The sequence below is a fragment of the Leptidea sinapis genome, chromosome 45 (assembly GCF_905404315.1).
Source record: "Leptidea sinapis chromosome 45, ilLepSina1.1, whole genome shotgun sequence".
Classification (NCBI taxonomy): domain Eukaryota; kingdom Metazoa; phylum Arthropoda; class Insecta; order Lepidoptera; family Pieridae; genus Leptidea; species Leptidea sinapis.
The window spans coordinates 1333889-1356284 of NC_066309.1; the positions used below are offsets into that span (position 1 = coordinate 1333889).

Genomic DNA, 22396 nt, shown 5'->3' on the forward strand with positions numbered 1-22396 from the left:
TTATACGGAAAATAGATGTAATTTTAATAAGAATTTTATTTAAAAAAATATTGCCGCTGAGTTCTTTGCGCCTGTTCTTCTTAGGTATACTCGTTCTTCTCAAGGTTCTCTTCATAACGTTGCCTTGCACCTTAAGTCAATATAATTATTGAAAAATATGATAATTCGCCTACGTATATATACGTAATTTGATTGTATGAAACCCTTAATCTGCGAGTCCAACTCGGGTTCTATCTGAAACTATAACCGCGGGTACAAATAGTACCTGAGATTGTAAATATTTATATCGAAACTTTAGTATTAACTATTTCGTTGCAGATTCTGTCATTTTTCCCATGACATAGACAACATGAGCTGACATTGATATATTTCACAACATTTTATAATTTCTCGGTCTTCAAAATTTTAGTAATATATTACAAAGCATAATAAAATATTCATATTTGTTATAAATGTAAAGAAGGAAATGTTTAATTATCTATAATGAATACATGTTCAATTACTCTGACACATATATCACAAAGTCCCATTGAAGAGATATCACAAAAGATAAAAGAAACAAAGAAAAAATCAGAATCTGGTACTCAGACTCTACCAAGGCCTCCTACGAAAGGTAGAATATTTAACAGCTTTTGTTTAGTAAAAATTACATTAAAAAGAAGAAATGAATTGTATACACCAAGAAAATTATATATTAGGAGCAAATCTATGGATTTTATTTCCTAATTGTTTCATATTTTGATAATTTATAGGTATAGATAGACTGCGACAGCACATCGAAAAAATAGCGGTAAACTGTTGATATATATTTCTGGTATCGCTTGTAGTGATGAGTTCCTTTTTGTATGAAAATAGGCAAAATGGCAAGTAAGCGAATTATCTGAAGTATAATCAGAATGAACCGCAATACTAGAGATTGAGTGATAATAATAATAATAATATAATATTGACACACTTTTACACAAAATATCTTGCCCCAAATTAGGCATACAGCCTGTGTTATGGGTTGCAAGACAACGATATATTTAATACAATATACTTACTTAAACATACATAAATACAGATGAACATACATAAATACATATAAACATCCATGACTCGGAGACAAACATCCAAATTCATCATATAAATGCTTGCACCTACCGGGATTCAAACCCGGGACCTCTAGCTTAGTAGTAAGCATCGCTAACCACTCGGCTATACAGGTCGTCGACGTAGAAGGCCTTTTAGATGGGAGTATGCTAAGTTGTATCAGTCTGGAAGAACAGTTTGTTTCAATATCTTATTATATAGTTTATAAAATATGTTTCTAGGAAAATTTACGCAGAATTCAAGCTTATCCAGATGTTCAGGCAAAGGCATAAAACAAATAACACCAAACCAAAAACCAAGACGACGCAAGTGTAAGTAATATTGTAATAGCATCAGTCAGTCATTTCATCAATCTATTTGTCAATATGCAGTGGCCTACTAATCAGCAATTGATAATAATAAAAATTTATGTATCAAAGCAAAACTAATTCTAATATACAAATACTGTGTTTTGACTAAAGTTGCAAATTTATAATAAGCTCTATTAGGTCAATTGAATACTTTGCTACATTAGTGCTTATATGTACTTTTGTGATGTCTAGACTAAATAGTAAACCACTTGTGCCTTAAACATCACATTGTCAGAGATTACAAGTGCTATTATTAATGTACGATAAAGTCTATATTTTATAAACAACTAATCATTAAATACTAACTTTAACATATTGAATATTCCTAATAAATTACTTATGATTTATTATTCACTTTTGTGTCTCTCCATATGATTTTTCTTTCAACCAGTTCCTTTACTGTGTATTTACTTTTTACAAATTAATGTACCAAATTGTAAATTAAATTTTTAAAAACGGAAGAGCCTTCGTGAGCTAGTAAGTGTGGTGTAATTAAAAGGAACTTGAGTATTGTTTGTAGAATAAACAACTAACTGACTGACTGAGTGACTGCACATGACTAGCACTCTCATTAAATAAATTAAAAAACAAAAGAGTGTCGGCGGTTTTATAAGAACTTCTCAATAAAGTGGCCAAGAGTCTATAAAACCTAAAAACTGTGGGACGTCATTGAAACTTCAGTGCTTTTTACTAATGAATAACGATTTAGGGGCTTAGGGGCGGAGTTAGTTTGGACGATCGCACATATCTTATCGTTGCTTCGAGGCAGATGTATTTTAAGCTGACGCCGAAATCATGTTCAAGGATCATGTTTGGCAGGCATAAAAACCCTTAAAGGGTAAACATCTAGGTAAGTTGTCAATAAGAAGAAATATACCAACACACCCCCTGTCAAGAACCATAAAAGATCGGGGCGACTAGGGTGGGGCTAGAGGGCTGTGAGAGCTAATAAGGAAATAAAAAAGTTTTCGATAAGATATAAAAATTCCTGCTAGGATTCTTTCGCATATTTATCGTAGCGTACAAATCAATCCATTCAGTTCAAAAAAGTGGGTCAATCCAAATTCTTACTCATCACACTTAGCTCCAAAGAAGCTTCATGAGTGGTCAATGTGCAACGTAATTCATCATCCCGGATCAGTCATGTTTGGTGGGAGATGTCCTATAGAGGAGTCATAAAGCTATATATATGTGAAATATAAGTGTTGACTTCTTTAATATGATTTTTCACAGCGAGCAGCGAGTGACCCACTTTAAACATAATATTTTAAAACAAGATAAACTAAATATTTTAAGGAATATTTTCCTTGTATAATACATCAAAAGCAATTAACTCGATTATTATATTTGCAGTTAAACTTATGGATTGGAAGCGCTACCACAAACTAAATGTAATATACAGTTTCTTGGACGAACTGGAGCAAGACTTTCCAGCCATATGTACAGTATCAGTGATTGGAAAGTCCGTAGAGAACAGGGATATCAAGGTAAATATTGTTGGATACTCAATACGTGTATTTTAGAGCCATTAATAATGGGACAAGCCGACGAATTACTTGATATTCAGGGTCTATATGGGATATCGACCGCATCGTATCTGATTGCTCCTTTTTTTTAACCGACTTCAAAGAAGGAGGAGGTTCTCAATTCGTCGGTATGTTTTTTTTATGTTTGTTACCTCAAACTTTAGACTGGGTGACCCGATTTTGATAATTCTTATTTTTATTTCTGGTGCTTCCCATTGCAATTTTTGGAGTCGCTGTCATCCAAGATAGGTTTGCAACTACATACATAGTTAACGGTGAGATGTGCTTGACTCGTGAGGAGGCGAGAGGCGAGAGCGGGTCGCGGCGGAAGTAGATTAATTAATTAGATTGTATAAAAATACGCAATTATTTTTATACTTTTTAGTGCATATTATATCTATTGTTTTGGTATAGTGTTTTTGAAGTCAGTTGTTATTTTGTTAAAATTTATTTGGAATATGCTAGAACGTGCTTGACTGAAACACCTGGTCACATGTCATGCAGTATAGATGGCCTTTGCTATTGTCGTAAATTATTTTTATTAATACTTTAATTATATTGGCTTAGTGTGAGTTATGACAGTTCGACGCATGATATGTAGCTCCAACTATAGTATCCAATCATACGCACCACTAAGAATCTATTCCGTAGCATAACGCAGTACAACTGCATTTTATTCTTCATGCCTATAGGTGTGTGTGTGTGTGTGTTGTTCGTCTTAGATAATTTATACATCTACATACCTCATGCTGCTAAACAACCGATGAAAACTGGCCAGGTTTATTTCTTTAGTGTCAGTGACAAGCTACGTCTTACACTCGCGACTTGTATGTTTCTATGTGTTAGTGTGCCTGCATTGCTCAAAATAGAGGTCAACAGTCAACTTCAATTTTTGTCGACATTTTTACAGCTGTCACAGTCTATCTAGACGTATGAACGATCTAAGTTCGTCATTTGTTTCCTCTTTCGCTCTCTTTCTTCACTGAATGCTTTTTCAAGATGCTGAAAATATCAAATAGTGACGCGACGAACACCGCGGTATGGCTGGATGCTTCAATACACTCCAGAGAATGGATCAGTACAGCGGTGGTGACCTACCTGGCCGATGTGATCGTGAGGAATTTCAAGACTCTATCGAAAAATATCACCAGTCAAGACTGGTAAGTCTTTAGGCTGTTAAAATTCAAAATATTTTTTGGGTTTTTATAATGGAACTCTCTTGTACTGTAGAATGAACTACTTGTGATTCCTTTGATGTTGCAAGTTCGATGTTCATTGCAAATTTCAGGTATATTGTGCCTGTATTGAATCCGGATGGGTACGAATATACACACACCCGAGATCGATTGTGGAGGAAGAACAGAGCCGGCTTCATGGGAGAGGGGGTGGGGGTTGATTTGAACAGGAACTTCAGGTTGGTCATATTATTTTATTATTATTAATATCTTTTTTTTTTTTTTGGAAATGGAAGACAAACGAGCATACTAGTAACCTGGTGTTAAATGACCACCGCCACCCACATTCTCTTGCAAGACCAGAAGAATCACAGGTGGGTGTACGCGCATTTTTTGAAGGTACCCATGTCGTATCGTCCTTGTCCCTTTTAACTTTTATGGAGAAAATAGGAAAAAGTAACAATATTGATGTCTCTGGAATAGAAGAGCCGCCACACCAATGTTGGTGCAGAATAGTGATGCTCTTCTACTATTGTGCTCCGTTCCATTTTCAAATAGACATTATAACCGATGGTCGCTCAGAAAGGTCGATTTCAGACACCATATCAGCCAATAATGATTGATTACGAAATGTTGTTATTATAACCTGTCCAATAACAATATGTCGTGATGATTACCTAACCAATGAGCAGTCAGTACACCGCACCCGCACACCTCACTTGGTTGACTGGATTATTTGGATTGCGAATATATTTAATACTGGGTTACTAAGCGTGGGTAACTTCGATTATATTGTCATTATTATTTGTAGGACCATACTGTACAAAGAAATAGGTCTCTTAAAGTTTCTAAAAGGAGATTATATTTATTTAACAAATGAACACGGTTAATTGTAATTTTATTCTTCGATTTCTATTAAGTAAAATATGAAACGGGATAATATACCTACACCAACTAATTATGACGTCTCCTACACCGACAGAGGCAATAAAGACAGGAGGAGGTAATGTTTGTGAGCTTTAATGGATCGATTGTGAGAAAAAATCCAGAATCCATTTGCATAAATTGACGGAACTTCACAAAATTTATACGCATACATATAGCAGTGTCTTGTTTTTTTGAAATTATCCTTTTTATGTTAAGTTATCAAGTGAAGTACACATGAAAATGTATGAACGCAAATCTAATATCGGTGAGTCAAAAAAAATAACAGAATCCTCTACAAAATAAAACTATAAGACTTTCGGCACTGGACAACTTGTACTTTTGTTTCTCGGCAAATGATCACAAGAAAAAAAATATATTTAATTATGTTTTAAATTTTTTACAGTTTTGGCTGGGGTAATAATGGCGATGAAGGTTCATCAGCAAACCCCAGTAATGTGTTCTACAGAGGACCGGCTCCCTTTTCGGAGCCAGAAAGTGCTGCTGTCAGGGTGAGTTTCAGTTTTGGCTTGCCATGATATTTGTCTAGTAAAACCAGAAGAAATCAAAATTATTTTACACTTTGACTCTCTGACTATTCTGAAAGTATTAATTTCATATTTTCAGGCTTTTTAATTGTGTTGTAAGAACATATGGGGCCATCCCAAGGGACTTAAAATAAAAGTGTTTTCATGAAAAGGTTTCTGCGAGTAGAATTAGCCAGCGAAATATATTAGAATCGGATCTTCATAATCTTTACCTCTTTAAGACATCTTTTTTTAGAAGATGAGGATATATGATCTGGTCAAGATCGCCGGAGTACGTTGGATGAGTGCAGCGAAGAACTGATCGTTGTGGAAATCTTTGGGGGAGGCCTTTGTCCAGCAGTGGACGTCTTCCGGCTGATGATGATGATGATGATAATGATATATAAGCGTACACGCGAGCCACATGATGGTATGTGATCACCAAAGATCTATTAGATACTTGTAAGACTAGAGGAAAGACCTTAAAAAGAGTCGAAGAAACGTTTATTTTAATATGAATTCGAAAACTGAAACCTCATTGGACAACTTGGTATGATTCAACGTTTTTACATTAAGAAAAGTTATTTAATACATGTATATAATATAATATATATTAAATTATTTAATACTATGCTGGAAATAGTTATATAAGTCGGACATGTCGTCTTATTAATAAAAAGGCATAAAAGGCATTTATTTTCTCAAAATTGATTCCTTTAGAATTCTTTTTGATGTCATTTTTAATATACTATATACTACTACCGCTTTGGAAACAAATTGTGCTTTGAAAGAGAAGAAGCGGCGCAAGAAACTCTCCCAGCATTCTGTTTTTGCGCTCTTTTTAATGAAATTTACAATATTGTACTCTCATTGCTATTGCTATAATGAAATCCTTTCTTACTTAGATATTTTTAAAGAATCCTTATCCAGTTTTAAAAAGAATGTTTTAACTGTGCAAAGTAAAATTGAGATTTGAACGATTGCAATTTAACTATTTTTTGGAGTTTACTCTTTAAGAATCGATTTTCATATAAGGCTATATATAACCTACTCATCAAATGGCATAGTAACGTTTTTGGTGCGCATCATTCCTCGCGCACTTTTCACTTTCTTGCATTTTGAAGCTTTATTATATTATTGAAATTTATTTATTATTATACTTTCATAAAGTTAAGTGAAAATTCTATAAAATATGTAAGAAAGTGGTGTAAATAATAGTGCCGAAAAATCTGATAAGCCCGTGGGTACTAAGTAAGTTACAATTCATACATTAATATGACATGTGTGCTTTGTATTTATTAAATATTGAATTATCAATATAGTTCATACAAATTTATATGAGCTATGCACAAAATTAAATGTTTAATTTATTATGGAGAGTATATATAGCGCATAAATACTCAAATTATAACCTAACCTATTTTTTTTTAATATCTATAATTATTTTTAATTAATACGCTTTTATTAGCTTCTGCTGTATGTCTGTTTGTAACCGACTCCATTGGACTTGATTTTATTTAGTACCTTTTCAAAGACAATCGTTCTTGAGGAGTAAACTCCAGTCGTGCGTCGGAGCTGACACACACACTTTTTTTTTTATATAGTAAATGATTATCTTAGTTTGTTATTAACTTTTTTTTTACTTGTACCTCTTTTTATTTTGTAAAATTATTTTTCTCTGCTTTAATTTAGTCTTAATTGTCATAAAATATTAATTTTAAGGAAACTGTAGGTCTAATTTAGTATTAACATCTCTGTAAGCCTAAATATATATGTGACTGCTTGTAAATAAATAAATATATAGGTACAGTGGTGGAGATATAATTACAAACACTTGATATGAATCATGGAAGAATAAAATAAACGTGCAATATTATTGAAAAATATGTAAATCCTAAAATTAATAAAAATGCAAGAATATAGCCACTCAATTAAAATTATCTTTAAATAAATTAAAAATGTTTATGCAAAGTTTCTTGTATAATGTTTAAGAAAGTGTTTCTAATTATATGCTCACTACTGTATATAGTAACTAATAAACATATATTTATTTATCTTTTTATGTATGATTCCGTACAGATAACAAATTGTAAAAAAATCAAACTGAATAGATACACCAATTAAAAGGAGTAATAAGAGTATGGCGATTGGCCACGAAATATAATCCGGCTAAGTTGGAAAGCGGACAGTTGCTTGAAACGTAGTGGATTGTGACTATCTCCGTTTTTTAGAAGATTATATCCGTCTTTTGTCAATCTATCAATGACTGCACGTTTCATACAATCGAGTGAATCGCTTTTTTCTTGGAGAGTTTCACCGCCTGAGTCTCTGTTTATTACATTTCTATTTTATTTCATAGTTTTGCTTAGGCAACGTCGTATTGTACTCTCGTGATCTAGAATACATTTACAATTGCTTTCAGCGTGTTAAGTACTCTATAAAAATCTTTGAAAATGATATGCGTGAATGATGTTACACAAAATGTTTTAAAAGATTCTATCAACATTCCCCTAGCTCACCGTCATCATGGCGTTATAAATCCGCCCTTACATGTTACTCACACAATGAATGGTAATGTAAACTACCCTCATAAAATTTCAGGACACGATTCTAGGTTCCTCGTCGCAGTTCAAAGTATTCCTGTCGTTCCACAGTTACTTCGAGCAGATCCTATTCCCGTGGGGTTATAAGTGTGAGCCGTGCCCAGACTATCTTCAGTTGATGGAGGCTGGTACAGTGATGGCAAGGGTAACAGACACGTAAGACGATAGTAGATTAGTTTTAAACTTAAGTCGTACTGGATTGTGCTTTAAACATTCGACCTTATATACGATAGATGCCTTATAAGGCTTTACAAAATAGATAGAAGCGATTATCTACGATATGTTGTGATTACCTGACCAATGAGCATTAAGTACCCCGCGCCCGCTCACCTCAGTTCTTTGACAGAATTGTTTGCATTTCGAATATAATATACAGGTTTAATAACAGTCTATGCTCTTAAAGTATGAGCATGGAGTAGATTGGTAATTTTTTTGTTGAATGGATAGTACGGAAGAATCACAGATTTGTTATTTTTGAACTGATATCCCTCAATTCTGGGATTAATTAATTATACTCACAAATTAACACAACCCGAGATTTGAACAAGACATACAAAGATTTACGAACCATGCGTCACTCGAACGGTTGGCTTAGTTGGTAAGAGCGCTCGGACGGTAACCGAGAGGCACGGGTTTGGGTCCCGCATCGTTCATAAATTTTGGTTGCAAATTCAATTTGTAGAATGAAGTATTGCAAGCCATAAAGGTGGGATTACATAGGCTTTAAAATAAATTTTTTTAATATATCTCAAATATTGCCTTTGCAATAGTACACTACACTTAGATTGAGATTTCATTGTAATACTAGTTTATGATATTGAGACGGGAGTGGCCCTTCTAATCATAGTTCGCCTCAGTCACTCTAAACCCTCAAAATCGATGGGTTTTAAAATTAATTACTTACATCTATTTAATTCTTCATCGTACTATTTACGGCCATTCCCAATAAAACAAATAGAGATAAATTACTACCTTCTACTGTCAGTATTGGCTGTCAATAATCTGAAGCTGTCCCAATATACCCGATAAGTCATTCTTATCGTCTGTCAATGGTATCGTCCCATTGACAGACAGCGTGTAAGGATAAGGTGAGTTACCGTCGATAAGTTTATTAGGACAGGAAATTAAACGATAGTTACGATTTTTATCTCAAGTAAGAGATAGACTGAATATTGGGAATTTACTGAATCGTGTAGAACTGACAGGTACAATGTATTAGCCCTAAGGTTAGGAAAACGTAACGTGGACATGAGGCCTTGCGACTTAATGATAGAGTTTCTATATAATTTTCAGGCAATTTACGAAACCACAGGAATGATATACAAAGTTGGAAGTACCAAGGACCTGACGTACTACGCGTGCGGCACCAGCACAGATTGGAGCTATGCCATTGCGAAGATACCATATTCTTTTATGATAGAGCTTAGAGGACGGAAGCATCGATTCCGGCTTCCGAAAGACCAGATACTCGACACGTGTTGTGAGATTTGGAGCGCCGTGTCAAGCCTAATGGACTTTATTGGGTCGACAAAAAGTAAAAAGTCGCATGTCAATAAAAACAATGCAAAACCATGTTAACCTGTTGTGTGTGTAAAGCAATAATTGTGTATATAATTATGTAAACAATGTGAAATGTATATAATGTGAACAATTTTTTTGTTTTCTTTTACTATAGTGAAAACATAGTTACAAGACAGATGCATCTTTAATAATTTGATATATATATTAGAAACCTTAAATGAGGAGGACCTTAAAGGAGAGGTGGTAAAACCAGTGGAATCTGCTATATTTATCGGCATTACTCTTGATTCCAAATTGCAGTGGGGCCCCCATATTGAAGGATTGGCGAATAGGCTTAGTTCTGCAGCATATGCGGTTAAGAAAATCAGACGGTTAACTGACATAGATACGGCGAGATTAGTATACTTTAGTTATTTTCATAGTATTATGTCCTATGGTATATTGTTATGGGGCAGTGCGGCCGATATTAATACTATCTTTGTGCTGCAGAAGAGGGCTATTCGCGCGATTTATAACCTAGGTCCTAAAGAATCATTAAGAGTAAAATTTAAAGAAATAAACGTTTTGGCTGTTGCTTCTCAATACATTTTTGATAATGTTTTGTATGTTCATAAGCACATTCAGGAATTTTCTAGAAACTGTGACATTCATAATGTTAACACGAGGAACAAACATAAACTTGTTATGCCTACTACTCGGTTGGGTCGAGTTAGTAAGTCTTTTGTTGGGCGATGTATATGCTTCTACAATATGATCCCAGAAAATGTACAGAACAAATGTGTTACGAAATTTAAAAGAATTGTTAAAAAACGTTTGTGTGGGAAAGGTTATGTTATAGCATAAACGATTTTCTTAATGACACCACGGACTGGGATTAAAGCGAACACTCTCAGGCTCTTTAATTATTAATGTTTATTGTACGATATTACATTCTAATCCATATTTTATATAAAAGAAATAGCCCGCCGAGTTTCTTGCGCCCATTCTTCTCAGGTCTGAGGCAGTCTCTTTTGAATGGGTGGTAGATTTTGACGTTCAATAAGTGATTATAAATCCTATTTTGAATAAAAATATTTGAATTTGAATTTGAAATTCCGAATGTAGGTGTAAGTTATAACTAACTACATATATTCCTAATTTTATACACCATAAACGTACAGGCCTCTACATATAATATGTATATTGTAATTGAAATGATTTGTAAGACGATGAAGCTGTAAATTTGATTTAAATGAGTGGTAATGAGTTTCTTGCCATTTCTTCTCATTAAAGCCCAACCTTTTCTGAAGTGGTGGTAAATATAAATAGAAAAGTTTTGACATTCTCAAGTGCCATTTCAAGGACCTATATGAATAAAGTGATTTCGTTTTGATTTGTAATCTAATCAACCCATTACGCATCTAAGAAGCTTCCCACGCCAAGATTGCCGCTCTAGAACCATCTTTATATGAACCATCTAATTGCTACTTTACAGTATCAGCGTAATACCAGCTAGTTTTCTTGATTTTTTTCATTTTGTTGATCTTGTCTTTTAGGAGTGTCCAGATTTCGTCAAACAGCCACCATGCACACAAAATCCCGGTACAGTAAATTTCATCAAAATCTTTAAACAAATTAAAGATAATCTAACTATAGATATAACATTTATTAATGCAGAAGAATAATAATTGTTCGTCTCATACACGATATAAGAAATGTCCTGTCACGGTCGCCATTATGTTCGGTGTACTCCTCAACTAAGCTCTCTTGATATTAAAACTTCAGGATAGTACTCGAACTGAATTTATTATTAACTACTACTAATAGTGTGTAAGGAATATGTAAGGAATCTATAAATATCTCTTAGTTATAAAATCTCGAGTCGTGTCGCCGCTACGATTGTACGGTGCTCTCTGGTCAGTACCGGAGCGGGGATCGCGACGTAGGCTTGACGCGAGAACCGGTCATGCAGGTGTTCTAGTTGCGCCAACACAAGTGGAAGTGAAAATATAAGCTATCGCGAGTGAGTCACTATTATGCGGAGGTCCGCAACATTGGCTCAGTCGCGATTAGCTACTTTTTGTGACATGACGTCTCGATCGTTACGAAAAGGCCGTCAGATAATTCCACAACGTGGTAATACCATTTACCTTAGATTTTCAGATCTATGTATTCCATTAAAGGAACACATACAATATACACGAGTGCGAATAGACTGTTTTTTTATTGAAGTGGAAACTGGAAACTTCTTTAGCGGCGTTGTGCACTTTTTTGGGATGGGTATAAAATGTTAAAATTGCGTCGGAGATCAAAAATTCGTAAGACAGTCGTTGAAATTATGGATGATACTTCTGAGAGACAAACTTTTTAAACTTAAATAATTAATTTTAAACTAGTGTTAATTTTTTTGTAAAATATATTGTCATTTTTGTGTACGATAGCGCAATAAATGTATATTGTATTTAAACACATAAATGCTAGTACCTATTTTTATACTGACAGTAAAGTAATTCGTGCAAATTATTCCCTAATTCCTAAATATTCAAAAATGTAACACGTTAATGATCAAGTTAAAGTGCTACCGGCACTCCCGGAGCGGAAACAGTTTTTTTTTAATTACATTTTATTCTTCACGGCGGTATTCTGAAAATTCATAACGAATGCAAAGACTTGGGCCAGAAATTGATCTTCTAACGATTACTGCAACTGTTACTATAATTTACAATGTTATAATACGAAATATTTTATTTTATTCATTGGTTAGTGCATCCGCTTAGCCGATGACTTTCATCAACAGCCTGATAAAATTATATAATAAGAGCCCCAAAGAGAATTGATAAGCGATAATAAAACTGCACAATTTAATATTTTAATAGAAACAACTCAAAACAATAAGTTTACTTCAATATTTTTAAAATACGCCATTACAAATCATCGTCTGTTCGGATATATCACACAGTTTGCACACTTCTTATCGTCCACATATTGCGCCAAAGCTTTCACGGCGCTGAGAACCTCTTGACAGCATTCTTTGATCTCTGACTTTGGTAGTAAGAACTTGTGGTTCTTGCTTCTCAACTCTAGTAGATACGAATAGGGAATATGTGCCGTTCCATAGCTCCAATCGATACTCGTCCCAGCTGCCATGTACATAAGGTCCTTGAAATTGCCGACCTTATACATTCGGCCAGTAGTCTCATATATAGCCTAAAAATATAATTCATTTAAAAAGGCTTTAGAAAAATGTTTAAGTAGCATTGCTGACTTATAAGGACGTAGTTCGTATATTTAGGTAGGTACTGTTACTAGCCAATATTGCTGCTTTGGGTACAAAATCCCTTCGACTAATTTTAAAGTCAGCAGTACTTAGATCTATATAATAGCTTTTTATGAAAATAAGGGACGAGACGAGCAGGACGTTCAGCTATTGGTACATGATACGCCCTGCCCATTACAATTAATTCCCGCTCAGGATTCTTTAAAACCCAAAAGTTCTGCGCGGCACTACAATTGCGCTCGTCACATTCACTAGCTACGGCGCCCTTCAGACCGAAATACCATAATGTTCCCATTTTACACATTACTCCTTCACGGCAGAAATAGGCGCCGCTTGATTCCTTTAGTCTTGCGATACTCTCTTAGTCAAATCAAAATATAAATTTCGTGTACCATTTTATAGGATTAACTTCCTAACGTTAACAGACCTTAAAATGGATATATATTTTGTATCACAGATTGAATAATAAAAAAATGTAAGCTCGAAGTGTTAACTTGCGCCCGTGTTTCTCATACTTCAGCCATGTCTATTCCGAATTTGAAGTTGATTCTAAGTTATCTATAAATCCATTTTCAAACAAAAATATTTGAATTTGAACATGTTCTGTTTGCAAACGATGTCCAGCATTTCATTTAGTTTTAATAGGTCCACCGCACCATATCAATTAAAGAACACCACGGAATTTCATATTTTTATGGTTTAATACGAGTATCCTATAAAAAAAAATTCTTTTGCAGTCGGTCTGTGTATACAAACCCCGTTAATGATAATCTATATTTTGAATTTTGTGGCGCGACATATTATTTTTTAATTTGTGTATTATCTAAAATAAATAAATTTACTAAGTTTGCCCATTTGTGTAATCAATTACCAAATGTCCATAGGTGGTTCCTTAACTACCATTTACCCCCTCTTGTATTTAAAGGCTAAGTTCTCGAAAGTTTTAAGCCAAGCCAATTGCAATGAAGACTACATCTTGTAAAGGACATACAGCAGTTCTACCTTTGCCATAGCAGTTGCTCCTTCCAATAAAGTGACATAGTCTGCACAAGGGTCCGACGTGTAGCACCAGGGAAATGCTATCACTTCACTGTATGCATGTAACGTTATGAATATCTTGAACGGTATGCCAGAGTACAATATCAAATCCTGAAATAACATATATGCGTTAAAAAAGAAATAATATTAAATAGTATGGAGCAGAAAAGGCAGAGGCCATAAGCATGTTCCGGGCCAAAGATTCACGCAGTTAGGAAATAAATACAGACAATAAGTTATCATAAGGAGTAATAATGGAGTCTGGTACGTGGAAAGCGGCGTCCCCCACTTACCTGCGACTTACCGGTTCGCTCGCTTTCATACCGGTACTCGCATTTAAGCATATTACGTACATGAAATAAGTTGCAAGTATTAGGTGTTATCATGCGACAACTCAACTTTCTGCTTACTTGGTGATTTTTTCTATGGAAGAGAGGATAAACTAGCAGACGGGTCACCTGATGTTAAGTGATCACTGCTGCCCACATTCTCTTGCAACACCACGTACCCATGTCGTATCGTGAAACACTGCACAAAGAAGCACACAGAATTCCACAGCATCAAATTAGTATTTTTCCTATAAATAGAAGTACCACAAGCGCTAGAAGTAGCTGTGCGTCAACATTTAATAGCAAGTTTGTGTGGCGACCCTGGCATATTTTTTGCATTAAACTTCAAGAGAGCAACAAAGGTGTGACAGTGCTTCCGTAGTCGGCAAGTCCCCCGCGCCACGGTATGCCCTGTACTTTCCCCGGGGCGTAAAAAGAATAGGGGAGTCCCAGGCCCATGGGTGTCGTAAGAGGCGACTAAGGGCTTTTTAGTCTCGTCCGGGTTAATTAGCACACTCGCACACCGGCGTGAAGTAGCGGCCTAGTGCCGCTATGTTTCGCATAGGTTAGTGTCGAGGACCGGAGGCCATCCCTTCCCCCCACCCCCCACAAATTATAAGAGCGGCCCGTAAAAAGATATTACTCCAGGAGGGTACCGGCTCTACCAGAGCCGGAGAATCCCTCCCCGATCACTCTCGCTCGGGCCGCCCTTCGTATTCTGGGGTGGACACAGAACCGCGCATGACCGAGGACAAACGAGGCAGTAACACCACGGCACCCCGCTCCACGCTCAACGTGGACTTTTGCAATATCAGGGGATTTCACTCCAATTTAATCGCCGTCCACCACCACCTTGAGACGGTGCAGCCGGCCTTGTGTTTCCTTACGGAGACGCAGATATCTCGACCTAGCGATACGTCATATTTAACGTACCCCGGGTACAAAATTGAGCACAACTTTTTTCCTCATGCCGGGGTATGTGTGTACGTTAGGGAGGATATCTGCTGTCGCCGTCTCGGCAATTTTGAGGGTAGGGACCTGTCTACTCTCTGGCTCCGCGTAGATTTAGACGACCGCGTCCGTATCTATGCGTGTGTCTACAGGTCCCATAGTGGTAACGCAGAAACCGATCATCTCATGGGCTGCGTTCAAGCGGCAATTGACGTCGTGCTTGCACAGATCCCCTCCGCTGAAATCGTGGTCTTGGGTGATTTCAACGGGCACAATGCCGAATGGCTTGGATCACGTACCACAGACTACGCAGGGCGATCTGTGCATAATTTTGCATTGGCGTATGGTCTGTCCCAATTGGTTGAGTCGCCAACGCGGCTCCCGGATGTGGATAGCCACATGCCGTCCTTATTAGATCTTCTGCTGACTACACATCCCGATGGTTACCAGGTCTTTGTGTAGTGCCTATCTGATGCCAACGTCGCAGACCACCAGCGACCCGCCGCGTTTGGCATTACAAGTCAGCAGATTGGGATAGGATGCGTTCCTTTTTTGCATCCTACCCTTGGGGCAAGGTTTGTTTCCCTTCGGATGATCCTAGTGCCTGCGCCATTGCAGTAGGCGATGTGATACTGCAGGTCATGGATATTTTTATACCAAGCTCTGTAGTACCGATCGGTGGCAGATCACAGCCCTGGTTCGATGCGTCAGTTACAGCAGCATCTGACTGCAAAAAACAGGCGTATCGAACTTGGGTTGCGGCGCTGGGCACAAAGGATCCGAACTGCAAAGTTCTTAAGAGGAAATATAACCGTGCCTCCAGATTTTTTAAGCGGCAAATCGCCCGTGCGAAGTCTAAGCACGTCGTCATAATCGGCGAGCAGCTTTCCAGTTACCCGACCGGAACACGCAAGTTCTGGTCGTTGTCGAAAGCTGCTCTTGGTAACTTCAACCAGCCGTCCATGCCGCCGTTGCACATGAGGAATGACACCCTGGCCCATACGGCAAAAGAGTAAGCCGAGCTCCTGTGCGCTCTTTTCACCTCGCAACTCGACTCTTGACGACAACGGAAAAACACCGCCGAACATCCCGCGGTGTCAGAGCTCTATGCCTGAAGTACAGTTCAGACAGACAAAACTGTTAGGCGAGCTCTGTTTTCGTTGGACGTCAGGAAGTCGAGCGGGCCGGATGGCATTTCTCCAATCGTGCTTAGAACGTGTGCCCCTGAGTTGACGCCGGTGCTGACGCGTTTATTTCGGCACTCTTATTCCAAAGGCGTAGTCCCTGACTCATGGAAGTCAGCCCTTGTCCATCCGATCCAAAAAAAGGAGACAGTTCGGATCCGGCGAACTACAGGCCTATTGCTATCACCTCCCTTTTCTCTAAAATCATGGAGAGCATAATTAGCCGCCAGCTTTTAGTATACATAGAGGGTCACCAGTTGATCAACGACCGACAGTACGGCTTTCGCCATGGACGGTCGGCAGGTGATCTTCTGGTATACCTAACACATAGATGGGCGGCGGCTATTGAAAGCAAGGGGGAAGGCCTGGCAGTTAGCCTGGATATAGCGAAGGCCTTTGATCGTGTATGGCACAAGGCGCTCCTCTCAAAACTTCCATCATTTGGGCTTCCCGAGAGCTTGTGCAAGTGGACCTCCAGCTTCCTCACTGGGCGTAGCATACAGGTCGTTGTCGACGGATATTGCTCGAACCCGAAGCCCGTGAATGCTGGAGTGCCCCAAGGCTGTGTGCTATCTCCTACGCTGTTTCTTCTGCATATCAATGATATGTTGGACACCTCCAACATGTATTGCTATGCAGATGACAGCACTGGTGATGCCCTATACACGGGCCATGCAGGTCTCTCTCGGGAAATCGTCGACCAGTGCCGGGAGAAACTTGTGTCTTCTATCGAGTCCTCTCTCGAGAAGGTCGCGGAATGGGGTAAATTGAACCTTGTCCAATTTAACCCCCAGAAGACTCAAGTTTGCGCGTTTACCACTAAAAAAACCCCATTTGTCTTATCACCGCTCTTCGAGAACACTTCTCTTAAAGCCGCGCCTAGTATCGGAATACTGGGTCTCGAAATCTCGAGCGATTGCCAATTCCGTGGCCATCTGGAGGGCAAAGCCAAATTGGCTTCGAAGAAGCTGGGCGTCATCAATAGAGCACGGCAATACTTCAAGCCGGCCCACATTCTAGCGCTCTACAAAGCGCAGGTCCGGCCACACATGGAGTATTGCTGTCATCTCTGGTCTGGTGCACCCCAGTATCTGCTCGATCCATTTGACCGCGTGCAACGTAGAGCAGCTCGAATTGTCGGGGACTCAGTGCTCTGTGAACGGCTGGATCACTTGGCGTTGCGTAGAGACGTCGCTTCATTGTGTGTCTTCTACCGCATTTATCACGAGGAGTGTTCCGAAGAGCTGTTTAACCTGATTCCTGCCGCCGAATTTCACCATCGCACGACACGCCACAAGTTAGGATATCATCCCCACCATCTGGATGTGTGGCGGTCCTCCACAGTGCGGTTTTCAAGAAGCTTTCTCCCTCGTACTACAAAGCTGTGGAATGAGCTTCCTTGTGCGGTGTTTACGGGACGATACGACATGGGTACCTTCAAAAAAAGCGCGTACACCTTCCTTAAAGGCCGGCAACGCTCTTGTGATTCCTCTGATGTTGCAAGAGAATGTGGGCGGTGGTGATCACTTAGCACCAGGTGACCCGTACGCTCGTTTGTCCTCCTATTATATAAAAAAAAAAAAAAAACGGTATGCCTTAGATTGGCGTGTTTTGGCGCGAGCGCAGCGGACTGTCAATACGCATTATGTTACGTGTATTAATAGATTGCTTATAATTAGTATCATTTGAGTGAATGTATAAGAAGGCTATTGAAACAAGCTATAAGACCATGCAAAATAAAACATCTTATAAACAATATGAGGGGCAGAACTTGGTCAGGGCGTAGAGTGCCGTACGGCACTTTCGATTTTGGTGTATCTGCAAAATACCGTACCGTACGGCACTTGCCGATTTCGGAAGGTTCTTGACACGCGTATAGTATTTACATATTACATCGTCAGTCAACACTCGACCTCCGTTAGGTGCACAGGTACATGTCGTTACTACTTACGTTAATACTTAGCAGAAAGTGTACTGTCCAATTGTGTGCACGACACGTGCCAGTATCGTGCAGTCTATGGGTTATAAGGGGTGATGGACGATGGGAGATTCACAAATTAAGGATAGAACGAACAATCCGTACTACAAAGCCAAATATATTGATATCTTGATATTGATTTGAGTCTGCTTGTCATCTGATGGTACTGTGACTGTGACCTTGGATGATGGAGCCATATCGATTAAGAAACATTACAGAAGAAAATACTATTTAAGGTGTAGCTAGCGTACAATAGCATAACAAATTTTTACCTTTATGGCAGCTGCTTCCGGCTCTGAAAACGGCTCGATGCCCCGGAAGTTCTGATGATTCGGATCTATTGATGATCCATCAACATTAAAGCGTCCCCAGCAATGCCTGCTAACACAAATGTTAATTGAATGCATCAGAGGTGTGGTGACAGATGACTCATGATGTGTGGGAGCGGGATGTAAAGTCTGCGAGTAACAAGGATGGCACCAGTCATAGGTCAATGACCGAAAGTCTTTCTGTTCGATCTCTGCACTTAATTACAGTATTAAAAATAACTTAGATTTATATAAATATTTAAAGTAATGGTTTTCGAGCTTTAATAAATAAAATAACTATATGTTATAAAAAGGAAAAGACAAAACTGCAATGGAGGAATGAATCATTTGCAACACAACACACAAAATTAATGTGTTTACACAATTTTAGGAAAATGTTGCAAATTCATCTAAAAGCCTTTCAGTTCCATCGGTCTGTTAAATTTCTTACTGGATTTTTATATCTGTATAACTGCATGTATACCAAAAACGGCGATTAAATTTAATATTCGGTATTATTAGATAAGGTCTCACGCAAAATTCCTATTGAGATCTACTCCAACAATTGTGTTAGATACTCGTGCCCTGTTCTTTCGCCACATCCGATCTTTCGTATGTGTATGGTGATATCCATCGGGGTTAACAACAGGTACAAGGTACCTAGAAGATAAACAAATATTTAAAATACAAGGTGAAAAACAAAGATGTTTGTAAAAGAAATGTAAAAGAATTAGTAATCGAACGAAACTAATGAAAATTTTACGTTTGCCAGAAATATTTTACTATTTATTGAAATAGTTGTCTCATCTTTATAAGTATTACTGCAATTTTATGCCTTAATTTTTGCGTATTTATCTCTATATGAGATTATAACTTAGAGGGTTGATCAAAATATTGAAGCATTAATTATAGAATTTGAATTTAATTTACCTCTTTGTAACATTAGTTTAGAAGCATATATCATATTGATGAGATTTACGCTTAGGTTGAACATAAAGAAAGTTAATTATTTCTTTTAAAAATAGTTACCAACTACATGAAAATCGTTGTGTTTTTTTGAGGTAATTGTGATTGATAATTTGTTTAATATTATTAAAATATGTTTGTAGTAGTTACCAGTCCTTATTAGTGAAGCTTTTCGATAGTTTGATAAAGTTTCGTGCAATATAATCAGCGACGAACGTTATTACGCAAGTGCCGACCCACTCTCGCGCGTGTATCGTCGCGTCTATCCATACTCCTGTGTTACTGGCGTCACTGTTGGATATTTTCAACATCTTTTAACAAATTACAATCTGGTCCCAACAAATACAGCATTTAAAATGAATTTGTTTTGAACTAACTTTTATGTCTCTTCCTTCGACCGAGCGACCGATTGAACTGACTGTGCATATTGATGGGAAATGTGCTTCTAAGTTGTCCATAAAGGAATAAACCATGTGCAGTGGGTAGAAATCGTCCCAATTAAAACTGCCCTCTGTATTGAAGAGTAAAATTAGAACAAATATTTAATTTATAAAATCAAGTACGCAAACAGCCTAATCAGATTTTTTAAAGAATCGGCTTCCGGCCATTTTCCTCATCCGTCCTGTCTTCCGATAATTTAAATAAATCCTTAATTCCAAATTCAAATGAAAATCGCTTATCCATAACATTCATATAATCAAGAATCTAAAATTACCAATTCTCCCTTCCCATAGACAGATTGAAAAATCAGCTTCATACATAGACTGGATATTAACTTGCTATTATCATATATCATAAATGGATTAATATATCATATCATGATAGTTTACGCAATACGTACAATATTGTTTATGAACAAATTTAACGTAATCATAGTTATTTCTACGATAATAATAAAAAAATACATTCTTCGAACACAAAATTTCATGCAAAAAATAAATTTCAGATTTAATTAATCATGTTTGATTTATTTTGTAGAATCCAAAACGTGGCCATCACGATTAGAATTTTCATATGAACTATTCTACTCATTAAAAGAACTTAATGAAAACTTACTTTCAGAGAGTTTTGATGGAAATCTGCTTATTGGACACTTAACTCTTGCAAGAATCAGATCTGTGTCAGTAACTGATGTTTCAAAATCAATGTTTCTATCTTTTAATAGTTTCTCTATTTGCGTGATTCTGTTTGGTTTTACCCTTATATCCATAGAACTTTGACGGTCCTTGAATATACTTATAGCTGGAAAAAGCAAACCCTTACTTTCATTGTATTTAACAATACACTCAGAGCTATAACAAAGATATTAGAGTCATTGAGAACTTACCGCCTTTGACGTCTAGGCCTTTTATAAATGATCGTTGACCATCTTTTAAGCTCTTCACAAACCATGTTTGATACCTTGCACCTTTAAGCTGTGCCACTTTGACTGAATTTTACTGAAAATTTTGCTTTTTTTACCGATCACCCGGACTGAAATGTTGACATGTTTTGGTTTTGACAATAAGCAATATTTTTTTTATATTCGTTGAACTGTGAAGGTTTTGCTTACTATCCTAAAATAGTTATTAATTACGGCCTACATTAGGCCTACAAGATGAAAATAACTTATGGTTTGTTTTTTCTTTTCCGTGACTTTTGCATTATGATGATTATCCGATATTTTCGCATCAGGCCCGAGCAAAAAGTACGTAGTCGCAAAGTGCGATAACTAATACTACGCCCAAGTGGGCGTACTCGAGCCAGTCTCAAACAATGTGTGACGTTGATGTACCACATGTTCTGGAGCCGTATTACGAATATCGAAATACGAAGTTTCGGTTGACGGATCGTACGTTTTCCTATAACGAAAGTATTTCGGATCCGAGATTGATACGAAGTTCGCAATCAGACATTTTGTCTTTCGTTTACACTATTCCCAAATTCACTTGACATTTACTTTTTTGTTGTTTAAGATTAATAAGGTCGTAACTACAACATCACTTTTTATGGTTATGTCTATGGTTCCGTATCGAAATCTGTCCGCACTTCAAATCCGAAGTGCTTTGGAATAGGATTTAATTTGAAGTTCGTCGTTTTTTCGTTTCGAGCGAAACTTCGGCTTTCGATTTTGGTAATAAGCCTACTGTGCTAACTTTTCGGTGTCAGCCGAGGTAGGTTTGTAACTACATACTACGTGAGGAGGCGAGAGCGAGGCCGCGGCGGGAGCACACCGATTCCAAAAATAACAATAATCGTAACTAGGATTAGATTAATTAATTAGAATGTCTAAGAATACGCAATTATTTTTATACTTTTCAGTGCATATTATATCTATTGTTTTGGAATAGTGTTTTTGAAGTCGTTTGTTTTTCTTTTAATTTTTTTATATTAATTTCAATTTAAAATGAAACGTATATAAGTTACAATATTAGAAAGATGCCATTGAGTGTCAAGATGCCACGCACACAAGCATCTAATAGTTGCCACAATAAAAAAGCTATTGTTCTTAGGTAGTGCGGTATCTAGTTGGATCCTTAATCTAAGGTTCAAATATAAGTTTATATAAGGTCGGCGACGCTCTTGTGTTCCCTCTGATGTTACAAGAGAGTATACGCGGTGATCACTTAATAATAGGTGACCCGTATGTATGCTCACGTCTTACTTAAAAATAAAATTATGTAACTTG

General features: G+C 37.2%; 3 protein-coding genes across 5 annotated transcripts in view; 1 reads left to right on the forward strand and 2 right to left on the reverse strand.

Moving 5' to 3' along the window:
• The window catches only part of LOC126977510 (uncharacterized), a 210417-nt gene that overhangs the window by 93866 nt on the left and 94155 nt on the right, over positions 1–22396 (reverse strand). The window lies entirely within an intron of this gene.
• Positions 376–9849, forward strand: LOC126977498 (carboxypeptidase B-like). Of its 2 annotated transcripts, none has more exons than XM_050826344.1 (8): positions 376–613; positions 1314–1403; positions 2796–2929; positions 3968–4128; positions 4257–4382; positions 5474–5579; positions 8196–8342; positions 9491–9849. In XM_050826344.1, exons 1-8 carry the CDS (start codon positions 484–486, stop codon positions 9773–9775), a joined length of 1179 nt encoding a protein of 392 aa, XP_050682301.1. In that variant the 5' UTR covers positions 376–483; the 3' UTR covers positions 9776–9849. The 2 variants fall into 2 exon arrangements, with proteins under 2 accessions (XP_050682301.1, XP_050682302.1); XM_050826345.1 differs by having other exon boundaries at positions 8196–8353; positions 9491–9656.
• LOC126977501 (carboxypeptidase B-like) lies at positions 12545–21218 on the reverse strand. Of its 2 annotated transcripts, none has more exons than XM_050826348.1 (8): positions 21056–21218; positions 20785–20970; positions 20106–20239; positions 19879–20039; positions 19297–19422; positions 18727–18832; positions 13977–14123; positions 12545–12904 (listed from the first exon to the last, which is right to left on the reverse strand). In XM_050826348.1, the coding sequence occupies exons 2-8, from the start codon at positions 20936–20938 to the stop codon at positions 12629–12631; spliced, it is 1104 nt and encodes a 367-aa protein (XP_050682305.1). In that variant the 5' UTR covers positions 20939–20970; positions 21056–21218; the 3' UTR covers positions 12545–12628. The 2 variants fall into 2 exon arrangements, with proteins under 2 accessions (XP_050682305.1, XP_050682304.1); XM_050826347.1 differs by having other exon boundaries at positions 18727–18835.